The 11,628-nt window shown below is 37.3% G+C and overlaps 2 protein-coding genes across 3 annotated transcripts in view; one reads left to right on the top strand and one right to left on the bottom strand.

Moving 5' to 3' along the window:
• Positions 1-527: 527 nt before the first annotated feature.
• On the bottom strand, positions 528-6,948 carry rnaset2 (ribonuclease T2). The gene is made up of 10 exons (XM_063881255.1): positions 6,770-6,948; positions 5,771-5,848; positions 5,592-5,646; positions 4,100-4,155; positions 3,664-3,721; positions 3,402-3,466; positions 2,721-2,834; positions 2,426-2,471; positions 2,206-2,280; positions 528-2,037 (listed from the first exon to the last, which is right to left on the bottom strand). The coding sequence occupies exons 2-10, from the start codon at positions 5,839-5,841 to the stop codon at positions 1,849-1,851; spliced, it is 729 nt and encodes a 242-aa protein (XP_063737325.1). The 5' UTR covers positions 5,842-5,848; positions 6,770-6,948; the 3' UTR covers positions 528-1,848.
• A 2,387-nt stretch (positions 6,949-9,335) lies between these two features.
• Positions 9,336-11,628, top strand: part of myom2b (myomesin 2b) — a 28,674-nt gene continuing 26,381 nt past the window's right edge. For both annotated transcript variants that reach the window (XR_010165663.1, XM_063881972.1), the window contains exon 1: positions 9,336-9,464. The gene's annotated coding sequence lies outside the window, so the exon portion shown is untranslated. The remainder of the gene's footprint in view (positions 9,465-11,628) is intronic.

Below are 11,628 nucleotides of genomic sequence, written 5' to 3'. Positions count from 1 at the left end.
GCCAGTGTAAATCACATCGAGCGCTCAAACTGTGATCCCTAAACTTGGACCGCCGGTCAAAACTGAGCTTTTTTCATGAGCTTGACAGGATTTGGACCACATTTAGAATATAGCTGGGACATAGTGTGAGGACATTTTGGCACTATTGAATATGTAATCAGATGTGTTCAGTCAATCTGCTGTGATGTGCTGTGGGAGGGATCCAGGATTATGGACTAGTGTCTTTGTCCTGGGAGGATTAAGGCTCTGTAAGGAGATCACAACATGAATATTCATACACACTGGAGTAGATGTGGACAGAGATAGAGAGACATAGTATTTTACTTTAACATATTATACTACACACATGGACAGAAATACATTTGACCCGAAGTTAAGCTAACTTCAAACCATCCTGAAACCATTAGTTTCAAACAGATGGTCCTTTTACATTCATTCACCTCGCACTACGATCAATTACATTAGTTAAAAATGCAAATAGCTGCACTTTAATCAATATGGCATGTTGTATAATGAGAGGCATTGACTAGATATTGAATGTTTTATTGATATTAAAACAATGCAAGTACAAATGTTCATTTCAGTATTTACTTAGCACCACAGCATGTGTCCACTGTAGCTGCCAATTATAATCATTATTTTGCCTTTTTGCTTACACTGAATTCATTTATACATGCCAAGAGTAGCCATAGCCAAACAGGACAAATAGAAACAAGCCATTGTACAAATATTTGGGGGATTGAAGTGTTTAGATAAACATTTGCAACAACTATTTTATCTTTACAGGCCTAGAGCATGTGTGACACAAATGGTGCATGATAACTTTGTATGACATCTAGTGTAAGTTATTGCTTATAGTGTACTCTTTGAGGTTGTTAACTCATATCTACTAAAAATAGCAATGTAAAAGAAACCAAAGCATTTAATTCACACATATTGTACTATTTTATTTTTACTTTCTAATCCATACATAATGCTTTCAATTTTTTCAACTTCACTATATGACTAGCAGTCTTTAAGCATCATAGACAGACATAACCAGGCCTAAAACAGAATACTGAATAATGATTTATGTACTAGGCAAACTTCAAAAAAGGTAGCAATGATAACTACCACACGTTTATAATGACTGAAAAACTACAACCTTTGCCCCCCAAAGCGATTTACAATGTGCTCGTTACCCTATTATATAACGGTAGTGATTTAACAATAAGAAAATCCTGCTGTTTTCATTGGATGAAAATCTAATCACCCTGCAAAAAAGATATAGCCATAATCAAGAGGCACATAAACACATAAATGTGGTATAAAATATTCCCAGTCCTTAAAAGATATGTACTAAAGATTGACATCTACCCTACCAATAACATAGAGTAAGAGTCACCTGATAATCTGATGCAAGGCTCCACTCATTCACCAACAAGATGATGTATATTAACTGTCCCATCTGCCCAACCAGCTGACCGAAACTCCCCACGATGCCCCCTGTTGAGGCCTGGAAAGAAACATGCTGTGCACTATATCGGATTCATCTACCAGCAATGGACAGGAAGGCACTTAATGCCATTAAAGCTTTACTAAGTAGCGGAGTGTGTAACCTGAAGCAAAGTACCTGTCACCACCAGAATTTAAATGCAGTTAACAAAAATGTTTTCAGAGCGGAACTGATCGTGTGGGGGATTGACATACATAAGTGTTTTAGTTATGGTGTTCAATTTGAACCCTGAGAAAAAAGGAATTAAGTTGTTGTGCGAACATGCTGAATCACAGTACAGTTGATTTGTTTTTATGTCCCTGTGCGTAAATGTGGGGTTGTAGTGTGCTGTCGTGTTTCAGTTTTATGTTCTTTTATGAGGGTGTTGGGTAGTAAACCGGCATATCCGGGTCACACACACTGAACCCAGATGTCTTCTCAACTGCGATTTCATTGTCAAAGTGTCCCTTAGGTGTCGTTGTTAAATGTTTCTCACAATCCACGAGGGTGAATTCAGAGTTGAAGCAGATCTCTATCTGCCCCAAAATCTGAAAAGCTGCATTCTGTGAAACACAAAAACACACAATTTGACAATCTAACAGACTTTCAGCCGACATTTGAATCACATTTTAAACTCACAAAAGATGCACATTTGATAGTCCTGTAAAGGATCATGCGAAACTAGACAGAGAGTTGAGATAGAAATATTTAAATTAAATGAGGTGTTATACCTTTGACGGTTGAGCACATTGGATCTTCGGTTTGACGCTGTAGAAGTTCTCTATGACTCCTTCAATTTGTGAAAGCTATTCAGACACATTAGAAGACGAGGGGAAAAGGAAAAGTGAGAGGCTGTCTAATTACAGACTGTAAGGCATTTTCGTGAGTTATTATCAAACAAAAGTGAGATGTGAATATACCAATAGGACATTAAAATATAAATAGACTTACTTTGTAGTAATTTGCAGAAGGGATGATGTCAAACTTCGTCAGAATGCTACAATAACAGAAACAAAGATATATTTGGAACTTTGAAGTGTTAATACTTTTATCCATAATGACTTGTACAACAGTTGACAGATTATGTGAAATTCAGATTGGACAGCAAACACCACAGACTTTACATTTATCAGGAACATTTAGATTATAGTAAACACTACAATGTGTGTGTGTGTTTGTGTGTGTGTGTGTGTGTGTGTGTGTGAGAGTGTGCATGTCCACATTTGAGGGTGTGAATGTGCTGTACCTGTCCAAATCCACTTTATGGTATAGTTCCAGGGCCTTGCTGAAGTATTTATGTTGGCTGTTCAGAGACTCTGCTTTGGCTGCACATGTACCATGTTTGTGCCACTCATACTTCCTGTGGAAACAGAGGGACAAACAAATAAGTACTAATAGGTTTTACAATGATAACGTGCAAAGTGATGCCAGGAGTATCCTACTACCCTACTGCTAAACAATACATATAATCTGAGCAGTGTGTTTTGCAGCAAGTGTTATCTATAAAGGCTAAGTGATAAATGCATGATGCTGCATTTATATTGTTTATTCCCAGAGAGTTGAATATGCTATAACGTAGACAGAAATATCCATATATTGCTGTCACAGGACACACTAATGGAAACAAGATGCATGTAGCTAATTAGAAGCTAACAGAAGTTTTTAAGTTAATATTCAGGATACGTTTTTTAATTATTGGTCTGAAAATAAGGTGATATGATCACCAACTGTGTGTATTTAAGATTCAACACCTTTGAGAGTATACACCGCACAGGAGTTGCATAAATTCATCCAATCCAAATTCATTTGAGGATGCAAAATTAAGACAACCAGACAATCATTGGTAGTAATACAGTGCTAGAGTATATTATACTAGAAAACAACAAACTAAAAAGAAAAATTATTGAAGGATTAATTGATGCAATACCAGAATCCAGTAGACAAAGGACTTAATAAGTCAGGCCAACTCCTCTTCATGTCTGGGAGCAGGTCCTAAAAGACACAGAGTTTTTATTCTACTTTTTGAGGAACCAAATAGTTGTTTCTTCTTTTCCTTAGACGCCTACCTGTGTTTTTGTTACTTACATATAATTGTGCAGTAATTAATAGTTTACAAAAATAATATAGTAAATGCTTTCATAAATATTGCTGTAGTTTTAAGGACGTAATCAGCTTAAACAATGTCGTACCTCTATTTGGGAAGAGTTGAAATGCCATGATGAATTGCATTCCATCCCTTTATCTGGCCTGGAAAATAGTAAGATTCACAAACACAGAATGAGAGAGAAAGACAGATTGAGAGAGACAGTAAAAGGTCTTACAACATAGCAACAATGACTTCTCAAAGAGCTGTTTCCCATGCGTTGCATTTCTTCCCGTAAGTACTGCCCGACTAGATGTGCTTCCTCGTAGCCACTCTCCTAAATAGGTCAGTGGCAGATATGTAACACATCCCTGCATTACATTTTCAAGCACCAACTATTATAGTGTATATAGCTTATATGTTGTAAAAGCAAACATTTGCAGACAGGCAATTTACTCATAACAAGGTAATTAGAAATCTGACATGCTGATACATGAAGAAGACACTTTTATTTTCTGATAAACAACCACAAATATGCATACCAGAGTCCATGGAGTGTCCAGTAGCTGATGTTGGGATGACAGACTGGGTGTTCCATCTGAAATGTATGAAGAAAAGTTGTGTTATTCCTTACAATTCACTGGTAACTGTTCTTTTAATGATAACCATAAGGTGATCCTCAAATGGCATTAAGTATCACAACCTCCATAAATATACAAAAAAGATTGAAAGGAACGCAAAGATAATTACTGAAAGTAGCTCCTAGGGATGCTACTAATGATGGTTTATAATTAAAAAATGTTTTCATTCTTAGATCAAACAATTAGTTGCCCATTATTTGGCAGCACCACAAGCAATGATGAACTGTTTGTAGTTGATAAGAGACTCGAGCTCTTGATGAAAGAACAATGGTAAAAAGATACAGTAATCATTTTATATGAGATTTATATTTTCAACTACCTTAAAATGAAATAAAAGTCACACTGTTGATTGGAAAGTAGGAATGCAGCACCGATGGAGTTCAAACCATATCTCCTTAGTTTATTCTTGGTTTAGTGTTTAAAAAGACTTGTCTTACTAAATCATTAAAAATGAATTCACTCCTAAGTCATTAAGTAAAATGACAACCAGAGCACATGAATTGAAAAAAAACCCCCTAACATCAGGTTAGCAAACCTTTGCAGACACACACACAGTTACAAAATCACATGTGACTTGGATCAAAAAGCTTCTTAAGAAAATAAGAAAAGAAAAAGAACTGCGATCAAAAGCACAAAATAAGGGATGCATGTTTGGTAATGTCACGTGTTTGTAATGGTTAAAACTGCATCCTCCTGTGTTAAACAGCGTATTGCCTAATCAACCCTGATTGTTGACACACAGTGGTTACTGTCTCATGACTCAGACATAGACATCACATGATATTTAGGGATTCAATGTTGATGCAGTATATAGTTCAGATTCTAGGACAATGTAACAAGGCAAAATTGTCTTAAGACCATGTTATAAATCAATGAATCATGATTGTTGGAAATATTTTATATAGCCTAAGATTGTCAAACGGTTTATATTCCTTTTTGCTAGTGCGTAATGGATCGAACCAGACGCAGACATAATTCTTTGGCTAGGCTCACAGGTAAAGTTATATACGCTGAGTATTAAAACACACTAAAGTTTAGTGACTGATGGGGCATGGGAGGACAGTGACAACCAAAGTATGACTAATCAACCACAGACTGCTGACAGTGTAGATGCTTCTAAAGATAAACTGAAAACCTTTTTCTCGTGCACATATATCTTGTAATGATTAAAACACATATACAACTATTGATTAAGGTACTAAGTTGAGTAACAGCCCCTTGATACAGAAGGACAAAAGAATGTGTGTTAAGAGTAAAAATGTGTAATTTGCTAATAGAGCCTCTTAATGTAAGTATCAATTGTATTAACTACACATGTGCTTTTTCTCAAGTGATATGCCAAATGTGGAAGACTACATAATAATGAAATAAATAAAGGCAAGATGAAACTCACACCACAGAAGGTGCTTGGCCAGTGGTGGGTCAGGATCAGTTTGGTCCACATATTTCTGAAATACACACACATACATTAATTTCTAAGTGGATAAATTATTCATACAGAACCAAAAGGAAACCAGATTATTTATTGTTATTAAAGCAAAAGTTCCCCAGCTAATTTTTTGCTTTACTTACGAAGGGGAAATCACATAGGAGGATGACAGGTATGCTGCCAGGCAGAGCAGAAGAAGCGAGCAGAGCCTCATGTTTGACCTAAAGGAAGAGAATACATTTGTCAATTAACTGCTGCTTTTATGCAGAACTCTGTATTGAAAATCAGAACGACCCACCTCATGAATACAACATTAAAACTGAATCCAGTGTTGAATTGGTAAAACAAACTCACAAAAGACATGATGGTGTTTTTATTATACGGATTTAGAGTGAAAGAAACAACTGTGTGATATTACACTCAGCAAGAACACGGTCACGCTCACAGTGACTGCGAGAAGTGGAAAAAGAGGAAGTGGTTTTAACTGCGGGAAGTGAGTGGTAATGAATACTGACTGGCAACTTAATTAAGCAATCAAAATGTACTTCTACCTAAGCAATTTCCGTTCGGATACACAAACTATAAGAATAATGCTCTACACATATTTCCAGGGCCAGTTTAGCAAACATTTGGCCAAATTGATGAAATTATCCAACAGCAGCGTTTCTCAGAGGATCTGTCAAATGTGTGTTGTCCTGACGTTCCCACTTTTATAATATCATTTTCCAGCTTGGACAACACCAAGATTTTTCAGAGAAACATGACATGCTTTAGGAAACAACGACAGCAACAATGTAAACGGACTTTCAACAGAGCAAGCAGCACGATGTGTTAGCCTACATTGACAGGATACACACTCGGAAAAAATACACGACCAACTCTTAAGGGTATTTGCAGGCAGGCACAACAACTTAAAACATGTTCCTATAGTTAAGAATAACTAACATCAACTTCGTCTTAATCTTCAATTGTACCTTCATTTGTAAGCTAGCTAAATCAAGCCTAAACTAGGAAAACATCTCCGCAGTAGAGCAGTAAACTTTAGTCAGTTTACGTTAAAATAATCTTCATACGAACAGCGATCTTCAGTTTTAACCGAAAAACGTAGGATTAAACACATGAAATGTTAAAAATGGTCTCACCTTGTGTCGGATATGTTGCAATAGATTTTTCTGGAAGTTAACTCTGCACTGCCCTTTTAATAAGTTAGAAAAACTTAACTAGGTTGGTGCGTAATAGAGTACAAGGGAACAGTCGGTTGTTTATGTCCCGAAGCCGATCGCTACCTGCCTGGTCAGCCAATCGGGAGCGTCGTAAACGTCACGCGTCGTCACGTGGTAACGTGAGTGGCTTGGTTTGTTGTCCGGCCCCCACCGGCGGCTTCTTGTCCACAAGCCTTGCGGTGATGTTTGAAACAAGGTACGCTAATGTAACACTGTACAATCGTACCTTTTTAAAGACAGCTCTCACAACAGAGTACAATATAAACAGCTAAAATTATAGTTTAAGGACAGTTCTGGTCGCATGTTACAGAGGGAGTTATTCAAGACATAATAACGCAAATGTTAGTTATCTAACATAGGTGCATGATGATAAAGTTAATATTTGACATACTACATGAAAGCAGTCTTTGAACATTATTTGGAAGCAGTGTCCATGAAATATGTCAGAGTATGACAGTTTGGAAATACTTAAAAAAAGTGACCTAATTAATCTGTGCTAATTACTATAAAAAGGGTGTTCAAAAACCAAAGAACACAACATACAAGTTTTATTGTTTTACATGCATTTTTGCTGGATGGTATATTTTTTCCAAAGAGTCCTGATATGAGGGAGGTAAACAGAATGACTAAGTTTACAACATATCATTTTGCATTGTGTCTTTACAGCTGCTTCGGTTTTTGGCAAGCTGCCACCCTCCATGTCTCTAAGCTTAACAGAAATCATGCGACCCAAACAGAGGGGGCAGTTGGTCAGATCTTGGTCAAACCAAGACCCAAATGCAAAATGCTTTAAAATAAACCTATTTTGTTTCCTCCCATTTATAGATAAATATTCACTTGGACATTTCCCTTTGTAAATTGCTCTGCACTAACGATTCATAATTTGAAGTTAATTGGACAGGCCTGACTTATTAAATATTGCCCAGGGGTTTAAATGACTCATTATAAAGCAATGTGTAAAATGAAGACAGGAGGCTTAAATTGAGAAAATAATTCATAATATGTCTATGTCTGTGTCCCTAGGGAGTTTAATTTTAAAAGTGTCGCTAGGAATAATCAAACTTTATAATATCGTACTGAGAGAAGGAGAGACTGATCAAGAAAAACATTTTTCCAATTAAAAATATATATATATTCATTGCTATTTCTCAATCATTTACCTCCACCGCATTTGGTTGGAGCCCTTGCTTGCTAATGTCTTACTGTCAGCCAACAACATAATGTACTAAAATTATCACTGGGATTCGGTTTCAGAGTGTAATACCAAATGGCCAACAGAGGGCTCTTTCTGACCACAGACAGGCACCCTTCCTGTTACACACACACACACACACACACACACACACACACACACACACACACACACACACACACACACACACACACACACACACACACACACACACACACACACACACACACACACACACACACACACAAAACAGTAGACAAACCTTACCGAGAAACAACACATCCTACATGGACTGACTGAAAGCTATAAACATTTTGTCTGTGAAACACATTCACATTTTATTTGGGCATATAAACTATTACTAATCATGTCTTGTATCAAGGATGTGATCCGGTTGACTTCTGATCACTTATTTTCTACAGTTTGCACAATCAACACTTTGTATTTACTTAGTATTAAAATATATATATATATATTTTTTAAAAACCATATTATTTGTATTTACAACATTTGAAATGTAATCTTTGATTAAATGGTTAGGTTACAACCCTGAGTGTCTGAAAACCCAAGCTACACGACTCAAACAATACACACTGTTGTCAAAGCCCCATCCTCCCTCTCCTTTCTGCCCTTTAAATGTAACTCCCATGTTGTCCCATCATATGATTTTGCCTCAGATGTGAAATGTGTTCACAGCCCCTTCACTGTGTCAGGAATAGTCTTGTTGTAACTGTAGCTAGTCCTTTAAATAGTCCCTGGCCAAAGTTCAGCATGCGGCAAAGTGTCTCGAGACTTTTGCAGATGAGGGAGATCTTAAGAGAGGAACTTAACTACTGTTTGATGTTAATCTATTACAATTTAATGTTCGTATGAAACAGCTGTATACTGAATTGATTTCTGAGAATTTAAAGGTGCCTGTTCAATAAGCTCTGAATTTGCTGTCTTAAGTTGTTTATTTTTCTTAACAGCTAATGATTCTTTTATGGAAGAATTGAAATGACCAGCCTTGTTGCAACATTGTTCTTGCATAAGCCCAGCATATTATGGCCGTCTCTGAAGAGCTGAAAATCATTCTTTCCCCCATAACAGATTCTCTGCATTGTCTAGATGAGCTGAATTACCAATTGTTAAGTCATCAGTTGTTGAGCTAGCGTGTCAAAAAGCCGGCAATTGGGCAAAGCACTAAAAACTGTAATGGGCAAACTCTGTTAATTTAATAGTTGACTGGTTCTAGTGGCCCTAAGTCTTGAAGGATACTGGTTATATATAGGCAGCACTCTTTCCTTATAAGGCCTCAGGGAGAGGCAGGTGGGGGTCGGTTAGTGACGGCTGATGGTTTTCTTTGGCCTGGTACTTGGTTTAGGCTGACTCCCTGTGGATTCAGGCTGACAACCGAAGTCGCTGCAAAGAAAATCTCAAGGGGTAAGAAAACTATAATTTCCCTCTCCTTTTGTTTCCGACACCCTTGTATCTTCATCTTCGAATCTGATTTTGTGTGGAACCCAATCGAGCAAGTGGGATCAGTTGGCTGGAGAACAGCAATACCAGATAAGGGTACAACCAAGAGATGTTGCATGGCCCTTAACAAGAGCTGATGATATACAATGCAATGCATGGTAGAAAATATGAATTATGAAGGATAATTAAGTGCTGAATGTGATCTGAATACATCAATTACCCACTGTTTTGACAATAGTTGCCTTGTTTGAGACAGGACAAATATACAGCTGGTCTCTGTGTGTTTATAATAGTTAGAATCCTAATTGGTTATAATGGACTCCCACTGGAGAGTCAAATTTGGTGGGAACACTTGGGACGATTGCTACAGTGCAGAAATAGCTGGTGTGTTGCTTTGGGACTCAATGTGTGGACTTTACTTTGATCTTTTCTAAATGAAGGAACTCAAAATACAGACATGCCATTATTGTTCCATTGTATTGCAATTGCCACGAGTGAGCACACAGTAAGTATGTGTAACCAAACACCAACTGTTTATGACCAAACTGCAGAATATCAGAGGATTTATGGTTTTGGTTGGGCATTTCAGAGGTTTCCTGTTACAGATGCAGAGACCTGGTGTTATTTCACAGGCATATGTACTGATTCAGTATGTAGGACTAGAATATGACTGGCCTGCTTTGAAAACTCAGTGAGGGCAGTTGAGTTTAATGCTGATTTTCTTTGGAAACACAAAGTATTTCTAAGTGCTGATTTGATCAGATTTTTTGAGTAAGGCTCTAGGAGGGGATCTTCAATACAGACTTAAAGAGAAAAGTCCTTAGTCATTTGAAGTGATGAATCAGTATGTGTTATATGGACCAATTAAAGCTGAGTTTGCAGCCGCAAAATCTGTTGTTCCTCTTGCATCCAGCAGTGTCATTAGACATGTCGTAGTTAAAAGGTGAATTTTCAGTCTCCACTTCTAGATAGCAAGAGGGGGCAGGTACTCATAATCAAAACTTCCTATCCCTCTCTTTATTTTTATTTTAAAGGAAATTGAAACAAAACAGCATTTCTTGTTAATTTGGCTTGTATTGCCAACTAGCTGTATTTCCAACAACGAAAACGTCAACCCAGAATATGCGTGAGTCTGTTTTTGTCGAGGACACATTGTTCAGTGTTTTCTGCTGACCCAAATCCTCAGCGGTATTTATTAGAGCGTCTGCATTAGCCTCGCAAGAGGATGTGGCCGGCCGTGACACTATGGGCTTCAGAAACAATGCTTCCTGATACATGAAGGCACTGTCATTATGTTTCTACAAGCAAATAACTCACCTTTCCTGATCAATATATTGTGCATTAGGGAATTGATTGACATTTTCCATCAACACTCATTGGAAATATAAGGTGACACATTTTCCATTAAAGGGATAATAGTGGTAAAATGTTTGGCAGGCTGGTTCACTGATCCTTACATTTGGGGCTTTTCTACTTCACAGCTGAATTATTCACGGGATTTCACTTTTATTATTGACTTCAGGGCCCATGTGTCCATCTTATTGACCTGCTGCTTGATTGTCACTTTTTGAGCTAGACGTGACTCAAACATGCAGGGCAAGTGTTTCAGAAAAATGCAGAAGGGAAAGTCTTGGCCAGTGGATCATGTCGCAGTAGCTTTCAGGGTGAGGTTGGGCAGGGAAATCGCTTCATGTTTCATCTGACCTTATTTATAGTCTCTGAGGACTTAAGTGACGTAAGAAAATTATGTTCCACCGCCGTATGATGTAAGACAAAGTTATGTTCCTGCTTTGGTATGTGTACTGTAAAATGTGTTCCTGTCTGATGTTATTGTTTATGCCAGGTGATATGTGTGTCAGTGTTTCCCTTACTTAACTTCTTTGTTTTAAATCATCAGTTGTATTTATGTCATTTTATATCACTCACAGGATATAACATGTGCACAATAGAAACCTTTTATGATAACGTCTGTTAATTTACACTCACATTGAGTAACATTATTTCAATTTAAAATCTGGGTAATGACATTTCACCAATGTGTCTAAAATTGTAATACATATATATGTGCTTGCGCTGAATTGGACCCATCAAATTGTTAGACAGTCTTTGGTGCAGCTGTACTGTCAGT

This window comes from Eleginops maclovinus, chromosome 4 (genome assembly GCF_036324505.1).
Source record: "Eleginops maclovinus isolate JMC-PN-2008 ecotype Puerto Natales chromosome 4, JC_Emac_rtc_rv5, whole genome shotgun sequence".
NCBI lineage: Eukaryota > Metazoa > Chordata > Actinopteri > Perciformes > Eleginopidae > Eleginops > Eleginops maclovinus.
Note: the sequence above shows the minus strand (reverse complement) of the source record. Positions and strands in the feature narration are given on the sequence as shown.